The sequence below is a fragment of the Corylus avellana genome, chromosome 1 (assembly GCF_965113065.1).
Source record: "Corylus avellana chromosome 1, dhCorAvel1.hap1.2, whole genome shotgun sequence".
In the NCBI taxonomy this organism is placed as follows: domain Eukaryota; kingdom Viridiplantae; phylum Streptophyta; class Magnoliopsida; order Fagales; family Betulaceae; genus Corylus; species Corylus avellana.
The window spans coordinates 47,094,919-47,115,827 of NC_142490.1; the positions used below are offsets into that span (position 1 = coordinate 47,094,919).

A 20,909-nucleotide genomic window follows, 5' to 3' on the forward strand; every position below is an offset into this window, starting at 1 on the left:
GGAGCGGAAGATCTCAATGATTTTGTTGCATATATTGTTAGTAATTCAGACAGTAAATATGAAAGAGGTTCTATAAGGTTTGCATGCATAAACAATGACGGACCCAGGGGAGTGGACCCCCCAAATCACAAGAAAAAAAAAATTAGGCAAAAAAAAAAAAGATTAATGCTTTTTTTGCTAATTGGTCTCTCTCCAAAAAAATTTTGGCCCTTGGTCCCTCTCAAATTGAAACCTGGGTCCGTCTCTGTGCATAGGTAGTAGATATCGTGCAGCTAGCTCACCTACTCAGGCAAATTAGGCCCATAAAAGCTCTATTCATTTGGTGTTCGAATTCATAGCAATTCAGGCAGAAAAATTATTGTGGATTTGGATCCCTTTTTTTTGGGTAGATTAAAAATTTTAATTCCTTGTTATAATGAGATTGATTTCATTTATCAATTGAGTGTTGTTCGAATTACTATAGCTTTTATTACAATTCTCTTACATATTGACGTGACAGTTTGTGACACTTAATTACTACGTCAATTACTAAACAATTAAATTTATATGTCAAATTTTGTTACTTAATTTTTTTTCACCCAATTATGCCATGTGGTACTTACGTGGATTGATATATGAGTTTATAAAGAATTTATAATAAAATCGGTATTTTATTTATTTATTTATGGAGTCTATAGACTGTTAACTGGACTCAGACATAGGCCCGAAATGTAATCAGGCCACAAGCCATAAAACAAGCTTTGCCCTTTTCAGGTTTGAGCCACAGCCCATCAATTCATGCATGGACTGTCAATCAGAGTCTAGAATGGGCCGGGCCCATATTCATTCATGTTTTGTTCAATAATTTAACGGTGTGCAATGTCGAACTAATCAACGACCACTAAAACGTATCCAAAAAAAATTAAAAAATTAAAAACAAAAAAAAGAAAGATAAAAACAGATCATGGGGTAGTCGGTCAACCCCATTTGGCCAAAAGGGTGTTTCGACCGTCCCATATTTTTTTAAATAATATTAATGCGACATATAAGACATGTAAGAGTCTCTAATTGGCGGGGGCAAACCTACGACTTAGCTTGGAGTTGCTAATGTCACCCTCTAAATTTTAAAAATCTCCTCAAAACTATTGGTTTTTATGAAATAAGCCCTTTAAAGTTTAAATTTTTGTTTTATCCTCCTAAAATGTTTTAGTTTTAGTTTTAGTTTTATCCCCTTACATTTTGTATCCACCCTATGAATTGATTTGAGGTAGCAAACTATTAAATTATTGGATTAAACATGGATAAAGGGGCCAATTACATTAATCAAATGCTCACAAATACTCCCTTTAAAAAAAAAAAAAAGTTCAAAGGTTTGAGGTAGCAAACTATTAAATTATTGGATTAAACATGGATAAAGGGGCCAATTACATTAATCAAATGCTCACAAATACTTCCTTTAAAAAAAAAAAAAAAGTTCAAAGGTTTAAGGTACAACTACCTCGGACTGGGAGTCCAGTTGATTTCGTATTGAACAACATGTCGGTGAAGTATTTAAACCTTTTAAAAAAGAAGAGAGTAAAGGGACCCATCCTTCCACTCGGCCGACGTGGCAGTAAAGAAAGGAAAAAAAAAGGGCAATAACTAGTTTTTAGTCTACCGTCTCCTTCTCTGCCTCGAGCGGCGAAACGTGATATCTCTTGCCTCTTTCCCCACAGTGATCCCTTGTTCGGCTTAAGCTTACGGAGACGGAGATTAGCCCATTGAGTACAAGAACAATGAGATCTGATTCAGCGAGAATGGTTCGTTTTGTTGTTATATAATTTTAAGTATAAAACATATGTGAGAATGTCTTTTGTTCTCCAGAGTTAAAAGTTTCTTCTTTTTGTATTTCAATTTTGTTTTTAGTTTGATTTGTTGGGTATGTAGAAAAGGTTCTGAGCATCACAAATTGTTGGTTCTGTTTTACTTTTTTTTTTTCTTCTTTGGCACGATATGTTTTGATTTTGGTCTGTAAGATTGGATCTTTAAGCATTTTGGTTGCAATTGGTGTGATTTGTTGTAAATTTACCTGAAAGAAATGTTTTTGTTGATTTGGGTCTCGTTTGGACATCAATTTTAGCCTTTTTCTGTTCATGTACGTATGTTTTTTCTGATGCATCTTATGAGGGAAATAGATTTGCAATCTAACTGAATTGGTGTTCTTCTTTTGTTTTTGTTGGCAATTCCTCTATTCACATTTGCTTTGTTGGGAGTTTTGAGTTTATCATCTGGGTCCTCGCTTTCTGTTGTTAATAATTGATTTGGATGTCAACACAAGACACATCATCATTTTAAAGCCTTCTTTGACTTGGGTATGTTTGAAATTGAGGCCATATATGATTTAGTTTTGGTTTATATCATGGTGATCGTACACTATCATGGTTTTGAGCCTATTAATATAACCAACGATCCACTGGCCAGGTTCAAAAGAAGGGAACATTCATGGACATATTGCATTGCAGTGGCACGCACTCTATTATCTTTGTCAAGCACTCCTATTATGTAACCCATTTCTTAATTATATTGTCACAGCACAATGACTTGTGTGTAAGAGGCTTGATAAATGCGAGTTGTACAATTTGTTTCCATCGTAAGTGAATTTTCTTCTATGAATGAATTGTTGGATTGTTGACTTATCAGCTTCTTTTCTGCAGGAACATGGTTTGTGACTTTTATGATATCTGCTACTCGTCAACATAAAGGATTCTCCTGAATATATTTCATAGAATATAGAGAAGAAGAATGGCTGATGGAATATCAAGTTTCTGGGGTCCTGTCACGTCCAGTATCGAGTGTTGTGAGAAGAATTATTCTTACTCTTCTTATATTGCTGAATTTTACAACACCATTTCAAACATCCCAACCGTTCTTTTGGCCCTCATTGGTCTTATCAATGCCTTAAGACAACGATTTGAGAAGAGATTTAGTGTTCTTCACATATCTAATATGATACTTGCCATTGGAAGCATGTTATACCATGCCACGTTGCAAAGCGTGTAAGTAATTCTCTCAGCTATGTTCTGCAGCTTAATGTATGTGTGATTGGTTGGTCTCATATGATGTTGAGGTTTCGTACTAGTACAAATGAGATATGTTGATAAAAGAAACTTTGAATTAGATGTTTGCAACCTGAACGGTGATAATTAAACTTACTTGAGATGAAGAAATTTCAAACAGGATGACGCTCTTAACCTTTTGTTTTATTGTGTTGTATATGCTTCAACAATGGATTCTTGCGAGCCTTGACATTGAAATCTTTTGACAGCACAAGCATATTACTGCAATAATGACTAGCTATATAAGCTTTAGTTTGAGCAATCATGAGGAATTTGACGATTTTGTGTATCTTTCGGTAGGCTTATTGATGAATAGATTCAAGAGAAATCATTCAATTTAGGGAGATAAGAAGGGATGAAATGGGAATGGAAAGAAGAATGTGTTGATAAGAACTATGTATTTGAGCTTATGAGATTCCATAATCATTGAGGACATGTTAGTTTCTTGTCATTGTGAGTCTAGCAAACAATTTTTGGGTCTCACAAGCTACTAACTGATGTAGCAAGTAAACAATTTTGAGTGTGTATAACTGTCTCGTGTTATGTTATATGGGGTGCTTTTTACTGATATTCTGAAGACAATTAGGAATTTAAACCTTATTTTCTTGGTCACTGGCAAGGATTTATGTAGGCTGTCTCATGCAGTTGGGGGCTAGGGCTTGAGTTGAATGAGTTGGTTAGCTCGATGCAAATGCTGTTTTCCTTTGGAGTGGAATGAAAATGCTATTATTCTGTCTCAAGTGCAAGCAGCATATGCTTGAGCGGCATATGGAGGGGTTAACTTAGAAATTTATGGTTCTATTTTCGACAAATTTGATCTTGCACATGCACACTCACACGTGCACCTTCACTTTAGGCCTGGAAATCTTTTCTGCCTTTAACTAATATCAGGTATGAAGTCTGTCAGGATAACGTTAACTCTATTAGACAATACCTTTATGTTTGGATGATTATTGCTGTCAACATTTACACTTAGAAGGTTTTCTGCATTTATCTCCAGGCAACAGCAGAGTGATGAAACTCCAATGGTGTGGGAGATGCTACTTTATATGTACATCCTCTACTCACCAGATTGGCACTACCGCAGCACAATGCCCACCTTCGTCTTCCTTTATGGTGCCTTTTTTGCTATTGGTCATGCAATTGTCCGTTTCGGCATTGGCTTCAAGGTGCATTATGGGATCTTGTGTATCCTCTGCATTCCCCGAATGTACAAGTATTACATTTTCACACAAGATGCTTCTGCTAAGCGGCTTGCAAAGCTGTATTTGGCCACCCTTGTCCTAGGTAGCTTGTGTTGGCTCTGCGATCGTTTTTTCTGCAAGGAGATATCTCGTTGGCCAATTAATCCACAGGGTCATGCATTGTGGCATGTCTTCATGGGTTTTAATTCCTACTTCGCAAACACCTTCTTGATGTTTTGCCGTGCTCAGCAACGGGGATGGGCCCCAAAAATTGTCCATTTTATGGGTGTTCTTCCATTTGTGAAGATCGAAAAACCAAAAACCCAATGAAAGAACACAAAGGCAATGGAATATAGGCTTTCTTGAAACGTTTTGGAAGGTGACAGACGTGAGCAAGTGACCAGTTTTGTTTTCTTTTCTAGCTGCTTTTTTAAGTGTCAATTGCATATTACACTGGTTAGGTGGGATCCCATCAGATTTTTCATTGTAGGTGTAGAACATGTATCATATTTATATGCCTTTGTTGGTAATGATGAGATCAGATGGCTTGTTTCTGGATACTGGGATCTGTTTCTGGTTTTAGAACATATAATCTTGTGATGATTTGTTATTGAACTCTTGAGGGAATCATGATTTTTGATTTTGTTAGCTTTATGCCTTGGATGGACAATTAATTTTTTCTTCGATTTGGATTGTCCCTAGTAAAGCCATTTCCTTTTTTTATTATTTATTATTTTTTTTAGGAATCTTTAGATATTTATTTTTTTGCCTCGAGATTAATATTATGAACAGGTTAAAATTTAATCCTTCATGGCCCGCGAGAGTTAGCTCGAATGGTCTCTCGTCTAGTGTAATACCACGAGGTTAGCTATTCGAGTCGTCTTAATTACTTGATACACAATTCTTGCAAGTCTACAAACTTTTACCCTGAGGAGCTTCTAACTTTTACACTATCAATGTCGACAAACTTGACTATATGATTGATGTATTGTAACTCTTATTTGTTTATTTATGGTTTCCATGTTATTCACTTAAGAGTGATAAAGGCCGATCTATCCACAAGCCACAGGCAACCAACAAGATATGTAGGTGTTCGATCCAGCTTCACAGATTCTCATTGAAGCCTCAAATTAATGAATAGATCAAAGATGCGTGGAAGTTCCCACACGTACATACATACACACATACATGGAAGATGAGCCTTTGAATCATATAATGTGTAGATGGGCAAGGTAGACTTAAAACACTCGAAGTAGCATCAGAACTTGCTTTTCGGCGCAAGTGTAAACGTAAAGCTAAAAGAGAAAGAGGATGCCCTATACCAAAATCTACGCTTTGGCTTTTTGGGAGAAAGAGGATGAGCCTTTGAATAGGCTGAGTTAGAGGAAAACCATATTAATTTAAGATCGGAATTAGAATTAGTGCATGGCCTTTGATGACTTCTTCCCTTCATGGAGAACTAATTCAAGCCCTTATTTTATTTTATTTTTTTTTCCAGATAAATAATGCACATAACTAGAATACTAATTCATTTGAACTTCCAAAAGAAATCTAGGCAATAAGTTCGTGTGTGTGTGAGAGAGAGAAAGAGAGAGAGAGGGAGGAGCAATTCATACTCTATTGAGAGTTCATGTAATATTAAATGGCTAAAATACACTATACAGAGTATGCCAACTAAAGAATTACTCACCTAAGTATTTGAGTGGGGTGGAACTAGGAAAATGGAACACACCACAATATACAAAACATTATCCTTTTTTTTTTTTTTTTTTTTTTTGCCGTTAGGCCACCATGTATATAACATGCTGGGAAGAAAGAAGACATCAAGGCAAGACACGGGTTATGCAGATCTACGGCTCTCCAAACAGCCTCTCCTGCAAGATATCCCCAAGCTTTGTGTAGAGAGCTTGCTGCTCCTCCAAAGTGAGGTTCATCAATATCTAGAAAACAGTCACACCATCAGCTAACATATTCTTACGTATTCATTCATGTAACTAAATGGACATGAAATTTTTTATACACAAGCATGTAAAATACAGTACCTGGTCCAAGAGCCTCTCAACTGACAGGCTTTGTGGCACAACAAATGACTGAAGATAGATGTAAGCAAATACGGCCATCACCATCTACATTTGAAGACCTCATTAGTCACAGAATAATGCATCACAGCTGCCTTCTATATAAGTGATCAATCAACATAGAATTATGCTTCAACTCTACAAACCAGGTATCATGGTTATTTAGCAGAACTCCACAAATTTCGGTTAGAGTAATCAATTAATTAGCCCTCAAGTTAAAGCAGACGACATTTAAAACAGCAGGTATGGGTAAGGCGAAACAAAAACGTTTTGCAAATTCTAGACTGTGAAAGACAAGAAATGCTCACTAGCAGCATCATAAATCCAATTCAATATGTTATGAGATGAGATGACAAGCACAACATGACTTTGAAAGAATGCAGAGTCATGCATCAAGCACACTAACAGAGACAGATGGGCAGTGTGTAGAAGCCACCAGTCCCCAAACTGAGCAAATTAATTAGTAAATAGAGCTGAACTTTCAGCACATGAAGCAGGCGCATGTAACTGAAACTTTCAGATGTTATGGTCAAAGCAGTATTGGTGCACTAGGTGTGGTGTTCTGGTGGGTGCCACTTAATGTGCATTAAAGAGGAATAAAAATTCAATACATACATTATGACTAATCAGGCATGGTAATCAAGTTTATCTGAAGAATTAAACAATTTACTAGAAACAGGAAAAAAAAAAGAAAAGAAAAAAAGAAAAGCCATAGTCGAAACACTTATAATCAGGTGGATTCAAACTTCATTAAATCTTACCTGGCAGTCCATTCTATCTGTAATTCCACCATGTCCAGGAATACTATCACCGAAGTCCTGCAGGAAAAGGGAGAAAATATAGCAAATAGTGTGTAACATATTGGAAGCTTACCATCTCTTATGTTTGAAATCACTTAAATTAAGAAAGTATCACGAGCAAACCTTAATTTTAAAAGCTCTTTTGAAACCACTAGCAAAGAAGCCTCCAAAAGGTGCTATTATAGATGCAAACAAGCCAAGGCATAGAGCATGCCATTGAACAGGCATAATTGAGACCTCTTTCCAAGGAAACTGTGCAAGAGAATAATTTAGGATGCATTAGAATCTGAGTTCCATAAATTTTAAGAGACTCAAAATCTACATCTCATTGGCTACAATAAAACTTCCATAATTGGAAAGCTTTATATAATTTGAGTTCCATAATTCCAAATAGCTAAAACAGTGGAGAAGAGCCCTGTTTTCAACCTTTAATAGTCGGACAATTATAGCTGATTCACCAACTGTATAGACAAACTATTACATAATTCTATGAAGAACTTCAGTACGATACCACCAAAAAGAAGAATTAATGCAACTATTAACAGGAGATATATGAAAGCATATATATTTCACTCCTACAAGTTATAACTGTTATTTTCAGTCCTATTTAACAATCAAGTCCAAAGCACAGTATTTTTTTCTGAATCTACACTAAACATGGAAATAATGAATAAGTTAGGGGTGCATCACCATCTCCAGGCTGACAATTAAAAGTGTTTGTTCACAAAAATGTCTATCAGATGAGAAAAAGAAATTATTCTTGTGGGAACTCTTGGGGGATATCTACTGAAATAATGGCATTACAAAGAATTTCCAGTGGGGAAAATATGAAAAGAGATTGCAAAAAAAAAAAGAAGGAAAAAAACAACCTTGACTAGATAAACAGCAAGCCAACCACCGCTACAGCTCAGGTAATGGATGCCAGCATTTACGTTTAGTTCAGTCATAGGAAAACCAAATTTATCCAGTATCTAAGGGCTGGTCAAATTCAAATATTTTGGAAGAATGTAACTACACCATTTGAAGAGCTTCTGGATTGATAACTTTATGAAGTCAACAAATTGTTTTAGATGTTCTTAGAGTCTCATACATTTAAAAGTGAAAGTACATTATACATATCATATGCCTGTGATGACCGAGGACGCTACCCAGAAAATTAAGAGACCAATTTCTGGTTTCTGCACCGAGTATATAAATAAATGCTGTGTAGTTTGGTTCATATAAAATCAAATTCAATTGAATGTCACTTGACTCACCCATTGAGAAACCCATCCTGGTAAAGTGAAGTGCTCAGGCTTAAAAAATGGACCAGGATCACAGTTAAGCCAACCACTTGATAAATCCTGCATATAAACCTCAGAAATAAGGCTATAAGTTTCTTCAAAACTGATCTACTAAGCCTCTTCAAACCTCAATGACTTACACTCCATCAAAAGAATTACCTTCCTTGGACATGTTAGCCATGGAAAACGACCCATGATGTTTGCAAGCTGCATAAATAAGTGTAAATACCATGTTTATAGATACCCATTTGAATAAAATCCAGACATTGAACAAATAAAGATTATTACCAGAACTCACCCGCAATTAATTTCATGGTAAACAAACATGAACTCAAGAAACATGGTCAGAAAGTTTTACTGCACCCTTGCTAAAAGAATGAGAAGCTTTTCAGATGCATATTTCAGGGAGAGAAGACAGGTGTACTTAATGAAGGGAAGAGAACCCTCGTCAACATTTCAGTCCAAGAAGTAAGTCGCAACTTTAAGATTTTATATAAAAAATAAAAGCGGTTAAGCTGTGAGAAACATGGCATTGTTAAGATAAAATTCTGCCAAGCATTACTATTGGGTGAAAAATAAACAAACGATAAAAGGCATTAGACATACCAGATATCCAAAATTAAGGAAATAAGATTGAAGGAAACTAATCAGTAATGATGTGTGTCTTGTAACCATTTCGAAAACATTGTCAGCGAAAAGTAAGCATTAATACATAAAGTGCTAGTCATAAATTTTATAAGCTTATAAAATTGTAGTTTGACCATAAATGGCTGCATCTGGCTGAAACATTAGGCTTACTCCCAGGGAATGCTTCCTCAAAGTTAGTCATCAAGCAATACTAAACATGATAAAACTTAAGCGTATTTACAGCAATCATAGAAAAAAACCTGTGCTTACCACAAACGCAGAGATCATTGTAGTAACAGATGCTCCAATGAATCCCTCCCAAGTTTTCTTTGGAGATAACTTGATTAAAGGGGTTCTTCCAAAAAAGAAACCAAAGAAATAAGCAGCAATGTCATTGATGACTATCAGAGTTGCTGGAAGAAGAAACCTACATAAATAGCCCATTTTTTTAAAAAAACCATATCAGAATGTGAAACTTGATTATAGACCAGATGAACCAAATTAAAGAATAAAGAAGTCTGGACACGATATAAATTCAATCGGCAATAGATGACAAAAAATGATATACAAAGGTCAAAATGTGGCATGAGTTCCATAGCGAGCACATATAAAGGACTATAAATGATACTCCCCTGTATGCATCTCATCAAAGTAATAAAAATTTTAATTCAGTATTTTTATAATGTTCATATTAAAATCTATGCTATTTATAAAGGATTTGGGTATCATGAGATTTATTATTTTCATGAGGTCCTAAATCAAATTGATAGGAATAGTAAACAAATAAGGGGGAGATATTACCTCCAACGAGACAAAATAAATAAATAAATTCATAAAAACCTCAAGAGGAAATGTCAAAAAGGGCAAGTAAAGAACTGAAATTCGGAATACGCACTCTCCAGGTCAGAAGCATCCCCAGAATAGAGTAAAAAATAGGAACTTCTTAACTACTCCCTCCATCTCAAAATAGCTTATAACCTTTCCTTTATGAGTTGGATCAAAATATATGAAACTTCCCCAAAGTAAAAATTCATAGTTCACTTTTCTAAATAACCTCAGATTTTTTCAAAAAGTTAACATAGAAGTCATACCACTTCTGAGATAAAATAAGGCAAGATCGTTGTATTGTCACTTTTTAATAATAATCTTTCCATTTCAAACCACATCATCTATTTTGAGACAGATGAAGTAAGAAAGTTTCATGTGGCTCAATAGGCTTCCCTATTGGCCTGTTAATTATCCACTTCCTCGAGGGTAAGACAGCTTTATCAAGCACAGCTAATAGACATGCAGTTAGGATTCTCAGAAGATCCACAATCGATGCATGCAGAGCAGGGCGCCACTAGTCCTTCTGGATAAGTTCCAAAGAATTCATTAAAGTTCACAAGAAGTAACCCAATTAATATCGCCTATCAAACCTCATATCACAATATCAATTATGTATATTCTATGTACAAAAATGCAAGTATCAGAAAAAGGTGAAACTAAAAAGGCCCAAAAGCAGTCTACCAAAGTAAGGGAACAAAGGTTGAGCAATGGCATAAATAGTCTGCAAGTTAGAAGTTAAAGATCATCAAGAAGATCTCAATTATTATTTTTTTCGAAGAAAGTTAAGTTACCAGAAAATTCCTTCAAAAATATTGGCAACAGTGAAGGAAGACTGTGCAAACACGACAATTAGAATCATGTGTGTCCATGCGTACTGGCCAAACTGATACTTGTACATCTTCTTCTTTAGTGTAAGAATGAACCACATAAAACCTGAGCCCATTACACAAAAAAAATTGTTATCAGCAGCCATACAACAAAAAAAATAACAAAAGAAAAACACTGCAAAATAGCAGTAACCCGGCAAGAAAAGCATCATGCACATAAAACATACTATTATAAATTAATAAAGAGATGAAATGCAGATTACATTTCGAATATGAGTCAGAGATATATAAAAGGGTATTTGATATCAAGATTCTTCATAGCCATTACGTGAAAGGACAAAAATAAGATGTATGTAGAACCAACCTGCAATATATAAGAAATAACAGATAGCCATATGATACTTGAAAAGGCTGCTCGCAAGCTGATATAAATATCTGTCCGAGGTTATGGTATTGACAAGCCGTTGACTGAGAAGGCGGCCATAAACAAATAGCATTGCAGTGAAGAAAAAGTGCCTGAGCATAGAAAATGAAAATGAACAAATATGTTGAGATGTAATAAATAAAATCTTAATTTCAAATAACATCAGTTCATTTCCTTCAGGGGAAAACAAATTCACATTGCGACACTAAAATAACATTCTTACCAATTTAGTAGCCTAAATCCTGGGAGCTGTTTATCTTCATGTGTTCTCCTGAGTAAATTGAACAGCTCTCTAGCCATAAAGATTTGGATAACGACAACCATAGTCATAATATAAAGATGACCCGTGTAGATAATAAACACAAAGCCCGCAATCATCCAAATAGATGAGTATGCACGGATCCACATTGATTTGTATTTATTACTATCATGAACAAGTAAATCATTTCCGTTTGCTTTGCCATCCTCTGCTATTACCTGACAGCCCAGAGGAAAAACGAAATCAAATTATACATTTGAAACCCATGCCTTCAATGAATCAAATATGTATTGAACTCCGAACGATTAAGCGAGGCTTTGCCTTAGAGACCATGTTAATATACAACTTCAAAAATGGTTTTCCAAACAGCTAAATAGTGACAGATTCCACAGGGGATGAAATTGATGTTAAGATTCATCTTGTTTACACAGATCACTGAGAAAATAGCATCACTAAGCTCGTATCTATAAAACAAGGGAATTATTCAAATAAAAAACAGAAAGACCCCATAACATGTAACAGATAAGTTAAATATTGGCATAGTTCCATCAGTAATACCACAAAAATTTCATTCTATCTGCAAATTCTGTCAGAGCAAATATAACTCTCTCTCTCTCTCTCTCTCTCTCTCTCTCACACACACACACACACTGTTACAATCTTAAGGGTTTAACCAAATTAGTATCCAACAATCCTAGCGCTTTGGATCAATGATTAGGCCCTCAACAATTGGTATCAAAGCAGTCACCAGGTCACACGTTTGAGTCACATAAGAGGCAACTTATAGGTTGGATTAAAATGTCTTAATATTATGTATGGGAAGAGTGTTAAGTCATTAAATACCGATAGGTGAGTGGAGCGACTAAAAGAGAAAGAGTTACCATCGGGTTAGTGCCGATAGAATGGACCGTTGTGGATGTTAGATTTGGAAATATGGTGGAATGTTACAATCCTAAGAATTAAGGGTTTAACCAAATTAGTACCCAATAGTCTATCCTACGGCTTTTGATCCAATGGTTAAGCCCTTAACACACACATACACATATTAAGACCCAATTTTGACCAGATGTATAGTAACTATGTAAACAACCTCATGTGAACGTCGACGATGTCGAACACGAGCAGAAGGAGTTGATGGAGTGCCGGTACTATTATCCTTTTGCATGGCTCTTCGTATTAATTTTTACTCTATAGGGAAAACAACAGAGATATTTGCAATGCAGAAAAATAGTTGCCTGAAACATCAAACACAGAATATAATAGTTAGGGAATGAATATCAAAACAGACTTGCAAAGAGAAAGGGGGGGGAGGGGGATCGCAAAATAGATTTACAGAGATGAAAGGGGGGCAATATCTAAAAAAAACACTATTAGAAAGAAAAATAATTCAGCAGAGTTAACTAACAGCAGAAATTAAGATAACACTAGATGTTAAATTCTGTGAACTAGTTCATATACAAAACTTTTAGCACAAAGGCCACATCAACTTCAACGAAAAATATGCACCTGTCAATGCAGTCAGCTTAAAATGGAAAACCCCAAGGGCAAATCCTCTCTATAGACTTGAGAATGGTAGAATAATATAGTTCCATTTGAATGACTGAGTGAATCATCGTAACCACTCAAACATGGCATGACTACACCAAAATGAAAGAACAAATGCAGAATTCTAATGAAACGTACAGCACCAAAGCTAACAGAAACATTTAACATACAAGACAAAGGTTCCCTAGTAAATTATGCTTATAGAAGTCACTAATTGGTCAAAATATGTCATTACAATTTGATGCGGTGCATCATCTAGACCTTTTAACAGAGAATGTCACCTTTCACCAGAGAATATGATAGAAATTGAGCACAAGAAATCTCAGTGAAAATTAAGTTTTGCTATTCCACCACATAAAAGGTCCGAAACATGCACATCTCAAATCTCAACATCTCAAGCAATGATCACGTATTTCACTCAACCAACATCATTTTTCCTGCTATTGTCACTGTCCGTTACCTTAAACCACAGTCAAGTCTAGCTATTGGCTACAAATGAACATGAACAAACCATCTTAACCAACATTCCCTAATGTCTTCTTCAATAGGTGCCACCTCATTCTTATATAGACGGCGTAAACATCATGTGCTGAAGAGTAAAGTTTTTTTTCTCACAAAAAAAAAATTGACAAATTATACCACATACAACTAGGACTACTGTTCTTGGATGTTTATGGCAACGTATCCGATTTTTGGTCAAACAAAACGGTCAAAATATCAGTTACATCACAACCCTCCTCTGGCTCTGGGTCACCTGAAGCTCCACAATTTCAGGCATACCTCTCACATCCCCAGTGTAGCATAAGATGCCATTTCCAAGAGAAAATAATGCCTGAGCATGCAAACCACAAATTTCAACAACACAAACACCAACTCTTATCACACCCCATTTCCCACAAAACCACCGACTTCAATTTTTTATTACATTTCCCAAACTATTTTAGCTCCAAAATATACAACAAAAATCAAAACTCCCTTTAGTTCCACTGGTCTCACTGAAACAATATTTCAGGATTTGAAACCCCCAAGAAACTTAAATCAATCAAATACTCACACGAACACTAAAATCCACCAAACAAATCTCAAAAAACAAGGCATTCCAAGTCCGGAACTGATATCCCACCGGAATCAAAACGCTGGAAATCAAAACAGCTCCTTAAGCCAAATCTGAATAAAGGAATCGCAATATCAAAACAACACAGAAACACACATATAAAAGAGAGCAACAGAAAGAGATTGGAACCTGGTTTGGCTTGGCAGAGAGTGAAGCGAGAGAGAGAGAGAGAGAGAATACGAATAATAGAAGGAAGCGAAGCGAAGCCAAAGGCTGCTGCTCGTTACTACTTTTGTGGAATGCGAAAAAAAGAAAGTGAAATTGAAAATAAAATTTCGGTTCGGTGGGGTTTCTCGTAAAGAATGGATTTGCTAGAGACACAGCACGTGGAGATTGCTCAATGGGCTTCGGCGTTACACGTGTGTGGGGGAGATTGAGCCTGAAGCACCTACGGAATATCGCTCATTGGCTAGGCTAATCATTTTCTCCTTTTGGGAGTATTAATTTATATGAGACTGTCATTGTTTCCATCTAAATCATTTATTTTAAATGAGGGATTGAGATTATGATAGCACATAAATCATTGGTGTCAGTGAGTGACTAGTATTTCTCTTTGGTGTCAAATGTCAATCAAATACTGAAATATTTTCAGCATTATTTTTCTGGGTCCAGAGCGAACAATAATTTTTCTTGAAAATATATATATTTTTTTTGTCAAAAAAAAAAAAAATTAAGTTGAAACAAATAGAACCATAATTGGTAGGGGTACTCAAACGGTTATAACAGGTGGTTGTTGGCTATAACTGCAACTGCAACTGCCTTAGGAGGTTATCAATTTTTAATAACCGCAATCGCCTAGGCGGTTAGCGGTTATTTTATAACTGGCGGTTAGCGGTTATTCAATCCAATAACTCGCAGTTTTATAACCGCTTTTTTTATATGAATTTTTGGGCTTTTTAAGTATTTTTGGCTTTTAATTGGCATTTTTTTGGGCTTATTTTATGGGATTGGCCTATTTTTTGGGCTTATTTAAAGGGTTTATGGCCAAAATGTTCCAAAAAAGATGAAAAAAATATATATATATTATTTTTTGTGCCAGCCAATGTTTTTGAATAAGGTTTAGCCCAAAACATCACATACCACATTATATATTTCACATACATAGTCATAAATAGCCCATATCCATTAATCTAAATACAAATGAAAAAATTAAAAAGACAAAATCCAAATGGAGGCATAGTACCGCCAAATGGCACAAAACCAAAACCACCTTGCCTTATCCCCTAAAACCACTAATCGCAACCACCCTAAGTGGTTAGCGGTTTTTAATAACTGCCTACCAAAACGGTTAGCGGTTAACGGTTATAAGCGGTTAGCAGGACAGTTACAACCGCCCCATTTGAGCAGCCCTAATAATTGATACATTTATCTTTTCCTTCCAAGAGTACTCTACCGGTTTTTCTCTCACGTATGTTTGCACGCTACATTATTACTAGCTAGTATTATATGGTTATGACTATTGAAGATGAAAATTTTGCATATTTTAATCACATAACTGACTAATGTGACATATGAAACACATAGCAGTCGCAATGTGGACAAAAAATGATCGAAATATCAACCGTGTTTATAAGTTTCCATTAGATAAAAGATACCTTTGAAATGTCAAGGACTATTTGGTTTTGCATGCATCAAACAATAAGTAGTAATAATAGAATTGCAATCATGTGTTGACCAAAACAAAACAGGTATACACCAGATCGATTGGTGTCAATTAATGCATGATCTTCTACAAAATGGACCAAAATTAGAGAAAAGAATCCCATCTTAAATCTTTGATGACAAGGACATGTGATAAGGATCCTGTGAGAGAACCTGCATACAGTCCCTTTATGCTTAAATAGTTAAATGTCTCAAACTTTACTTGGTGCTTTTCCACAATTGCACTCTCAGAACCTAAAGCAGTAGAAGTCCACACTTTTAATCAGATTCCCTAATATATTTCAGCAGTACCAGTGTCTTTCCTAGTTAGTGACTTGGATTCTTTTGTAATTAGCCGTCCGAATTGCAGTCGATTCGAGTAGTTAAAGAAGCTAATTATTTACCTGTTCAAGCAAGTCTTCAATCATATGTTTGAACAGGTGGGCTTCATTGACTAGTTATAATTCAGTGACTAAATTACAGCAAATCCCAATCCAACCCAACTACTAATTAATGTGTGGATCTCGATAGCTAGACCCCAAGAACGGGGTTTTGCACTCATTAAGACAATTAAGAATGCATTCAGATTATGGAAATCATCATGACAACCCCCATTATTCAAAGTTCCAATCCAATCAAGCAATAGAAATAGTGCAGATGAGACCTTTGATGCCTTGGCCAAGGGCATAACAATATGCAGCCGGAAGTATAGAAATTTGAAAAATTATGAGCACGATGGACAAGCTGTCCTTAAAAACAAATTAAACCAAGAAAAGCTAGGGTTTGTGACATTGTTTGATCGTATATCCTAATTAAAAACCTAACTAGCTTGCTGACATTGTTAGAGTATATATATATAGATATCATGTCGCCTTTCATGTTTTGAAGGTTTGCATGAAATTTGGTGGAAACAGCCTGCGGGAAGCTGCAACGAAAGAGGCCTTTGATTGTCTTGTGCTTTCGACAAAAAGTATATATGTGACTTTGTTAAGAGCAAGTTCATAAGCCGTAGAAATCTATGCAACGCTAAACATGCAAGTCTTACACAGTATGCTCTATTAATTTGTTTATATATATATATATATATATATATAACAAAAGCAAACGGCTAAGTTATATATATATATATATATATATATATATATATATAGTAGATGTTCTTGAAAAAATGATCTATCAGAACACGCTCTGGAAATTAACTAGTTTAATTAACATATAGTTCCAGCCACGAGTTAGAAAAAACCACCATGCTTTTTCAAGCTTGAAGAAATACCCACCGTACAAAATTCATAAGAAAAGATTTTTCTTTTCATAGAAAAAATTCATAAGGCCCATGCCAAATTTGGCTATATTAATTGAATATACAAGCTTGTACATAAGTACCAACACAAGGTTAGAATAGGCCCCCGGGGAAGGAAGCCAGCTTCTTCGGTTTGCGCAAGAAAGACCCAAAGTTAATACGAGAGAACAATGAAGCTTCTTCGGTAGGTAGTCCACATCTTAATTTATATCGTACAAATAGTCTGCATTTTCACTAGACATGTGTACTTATATCACCAAGGCTTTCTTTAACACCGTGCCCAAATTGTTTAACCTTTCATGAGGATTGAAACTTACCCAACAAGAAATTTCAATTATTACCTTTAGACTATTATAGTAAGTACTACCCGTTCACCGAGGCTTGGGTTTGTTGGCTCCGCTGTTATCATGTTACCAACTTCTTTCACCTTCGGGCATTGAGCAAGCATTAGCCTCATATATATATACATGGTCTTAGAAAATAGAAACCCTCAATTAGAATTTTAGTTAACTACCCCCAAAAAAGCGCTGTCAAATAAATGTTTATATATATCGGCGCTTGCTTACAGAAAATATCAATTATTTTTTATTGTAAGGGTATCCGATCGAGTTGTTTTCACTTTACAGCTATAGAAGACTTGGAATAGTCATGAGTAAATTGCTTACTCGATCTTTCTCTTGCATGTATTTTTCCTATTATCAGTCATTAATTCAATTGCAATCATCTTTAAGAATATAGCTTTGAGAAAGCAATAATAAGAAAGACATTAGTCCCAAAGGAGTAACTCAATCGGCTATGAACTACGCTTCATGAAGTAAAGGTCGATCACTAGTTCGAATCTACCTCCCCATTTCCTTGTGTGAACATGTCAAAAAATAAATAAATAAATAGATAAGAAAGACATTAACTGACATTCTATATATATATATATATATATATATATATATAACATACATCCTTTTTTGCCTTTTGTTTTCACCACATAATCGTTTAATGTTCTGCAGCTGAGATGGCAGCAGATCTGTACGTAGTTGATGTTCATAGGTGCATGTGTGGTGATGCATGTGCCTAGCTTGTACATAACGTTTACCTCCCTCTGGAATATAGGTTTCTAGTTGTTGATGTGGTAGCGTGTAATACATATTAGCAAGCTTAAACAAGCTCTTAATCCTATAATTATTACTCGGCCAAATGATATAGAAAAACTCTGATTGCCAATATATCTATTCAGTTCCTTTTCTAGAGGCATTAAAAATTTTTACTTCAAACATTCCAAAGGTTAATATTGATCATCCAATTGCAAATGACACCCGCATGACCTTTCCAAACACATAATTTTTCATCCTAGAATTTGAGTCTAATTAGAATTCCATTAATAGTTTCTTTATTGAAATAAACTACCAAATTGCATGCATTACTAGATTTTTCGAAAAAGTGAATAACTAGAAGAGAAAAATGTAAATGCTCTAAGCTGAGCGTAGGTCCTAAGCACAATGTCTTTTCCAACTATATGACAACAAAGATTCTGAATTATGCTCTTTCAGAAGCGAAAGAGGATAGCACTAAAATAGGATCACCTTGCTTATTTAGATGCATGTATTATTAGCTGACCAGCTTTGGTTTTATCTCCATTTGTTGTCCACCTTCTGATTAAGCAATAAGCAATATTGCATGGCTTGCCCTTTGGATGAGCCAATTAAGAAATCTGTGTCGTTTTCTATCTGGATATATATATATATATACATTAGGCTTTACAAGACATATTAAGTTGAGAGTGACACACAATTTTAATTATTAATTATGTGGTACTAATTAATAGATTGCGTCTTGTGCGCACGGGACATAATTAAAACGCAAGCCTAATTACTTTTTAGTTTATCTGAAAAATAAATAGCTACTTAATTGAGTTTGCTCCAATACATGAGGGCATGGAAAATGTAGAAGAAATTATTTAAAAAAAAAGGAAAAAAAGAAAAAGAAAAAGGCATGATAATAACAAAGGTATCATTGTGCTCATGTGAACAATAGTGATCCCATAGGCTACTCCGTCTACAAGCCTATTTATAATCCCCTCCAAAGCTCTCATCCAATCCATTTCTCATCTTGGTTTTTTAAAATTTTCATTAATTATTTGCCTTTGGAGGATTCAATGGGCGCCAAGTTGAGCAGTTTCAGGCGTTCTAGCTCAAAGGGAAAGCCTTATGATAGTAATATTAGAAGCGCAGGATCATCAATCATTGAGTTGATGAAACCAGAGCGGTTGAAGACAAAGAAGATGATGAAGAAGAAACAATACTCTCACTCACCAGAAGACAAGCAGATTGCAAAGGTGAGAGAGATTATAACTCTGGAGCAGCTGTTCATGGCTTCTCCAAGCAGGAGCTTTTCATATAAAAGGGTGCACCCATCTTCAAGTAGAGTCCGTACAGCTTCACAGAGCTTCTCCATGGACAAAAGTGTAAATCATACAGCTTTATCCTGTAAAGCAAGAGACAGCTTCTCCCTGGAGAAAAGGGTAGGTGCTGAAGAAGAACCGGTGGTTTCTTCAATAATAAGCAGAAGCGAAATTGGGAATTATTCGAAAAAGAAGGTGAGGTTTAGATTGCCGGAAGAGGCTGACATCATCATATTTTATTCACCGGCGGCCGGAAAGTCATGATCAAGTTCTTTAATTAATTTGCTTTCATGTTAATTAATGGGGTTTCTTGGATTCTGCATGTTCTATTTTTAGTATCTTTCTTCGCTTAAATTCATGCATGCATGAAGAGAAATTAAGCTGAATTAAGCAGAAAGAAATATTGTTCATGCATCATGCATGCAAAACTCCCGGGGATGTGGTTGGTGATTTTATAGCTTTAAATCCAGAAGAGAAAATGGATAATTCTTGTGATGGATTGCAATTAAGTTAATAATGGATGGTATTAATGGTTATCTATTTAACAACTATTACTGCTGAACTTCAAAAGCACATTGACAAAAAAATTTCCTGACGTGTCATTTTCTAACGTGGTAGGAGTGACATGTCAGAAAATTTTTTGACGTGTTAAATCTGAAACATCAAAAATTTCAAAAAAAAATTCTGATGTGTCATTTTCTGATACGTCATAAATTTTTTGACGTGTCAGAAAATGACATGTCAGGAAATTCTTTTGACATGCCACTTTTTGACACTCAAAACTTATTGAAGTGTTAAAAGTGACACGTCAAAAAATTTCCGTTTTTGACACCCAAAATTTAACGCCTGACACATGTCAATAATGACACATCAGTAAATTTTACTGACGTGTCAGACCACCTAACACGTCAAAAACTACCTGTCAGGAAAAAAATCATTTTTTATAGTGTATATAGTTCAGTTTCATCTCATGAAAATTGGGGTTGTAAATTTGAAGGGGACTCAGAAAACTGTTAAATGGGCTTTTGGACACTTTAAAAAATAGGGTTTTGATGAAAGATTCGTGCCTTTTAACCAGTGTTAGAAGAGTAATGCTAAAAACTACATTTTTATCTTACTACTAGTTAGCTCACCCTGACCAATGGATCATATCTAGAAACTGCGAGGTTACAATCACATCATATCCTTGGTAGTTTTTTTTTCTTTCTTTTTTTTGGGGGGTCATAGCTTCATAGTTAAGTAAGCAGGGTAAAGATCTCCAAGATAAAGACAGCCCAAAGATGACAAAAGAAGGAGATGACGTGAAAAGCATGTGACAGAGCAGCTTCATCTAAAATTGACTTGGGAAGGAGCGGGCTATAACTTCATCTAAAATTTGCTCTTACTCGCAGTTCTATCTGCCAAAACTATCAAGATTGGATTATTAATTACCGGACTTCTGTCTATCTGTAACATGGGTTAAGCCACATATGGTTTAATTGTAATTAGAGAAGTTTCATGGATTAGGTGGAAACAAATTTCCCATTTCTT

The 20,909-nt window shown here is 35.4% G+C and overlaps 2 protein-coding genes across 2 annotated transcripts; one reads left to right on the forward strand and one right to left on the reverse strand.

Moving 5' to 3' along the window:
* Positions 1-1,601: 1,601 nt before the first annotated feature.
* ATCES1 (Alkaline phytoceramidase (aPHC)) lies at positions 1,602-4,906 on the forward strand. Its single transcript, XM_059581731.2, has 3 exons — positions 1,602-1,778; positions 2,673-3,014; positions 4,075-4,906. The coding sequence occupies exons 2-3, from the start codon at positions 2,761-2,763 to the stop codon at positions 4,586-4,588; spliced, it is 768 nt and encodes a 255-aa protein (XP_059437714.1). The 5' UTR covers positions 1,602-1,778; positions 2,673-2,760; the 3' UTR covers positions 4,589-4,906.
* Positions 4,907-5,856: 950 nt separating this feature from the next.
* Positions 5,857-14,289, reverse strand: CDS2 (cytidinediphosphate diacylglycerol synthase 2). The gene is made up of 12 exons (XM_059582304.2): positions 14,173-14,289; positions 12,475-12,619; positions 11,349-11,602; positions 11,066-11,217; positions 10,666-10,807; positions 9,317-9,473; positions 8,579-8,626; positions 8,393-8,479; positions 7,260-7,388; positions 7,098-7,154; positions 6,301-6,384; positions 5,857-6,198 (listed from the first exon to the last, which is right to left on the reverse strand). Exons 2-12 carry the CDS (start codon positions 12,547-12,549, stop codon positions 6,109-6,111), a joined length of 1,275 nt encoding a protein of 424 aa, XP_059438287.1. The 5' UTR covers positions 12,550-12,619; positions 14,173-14,289; the 3' UTR covers positions 5,857-6,108.
* Positions 14,290-20,909: the final 6,620 nt, after the last annotated feature.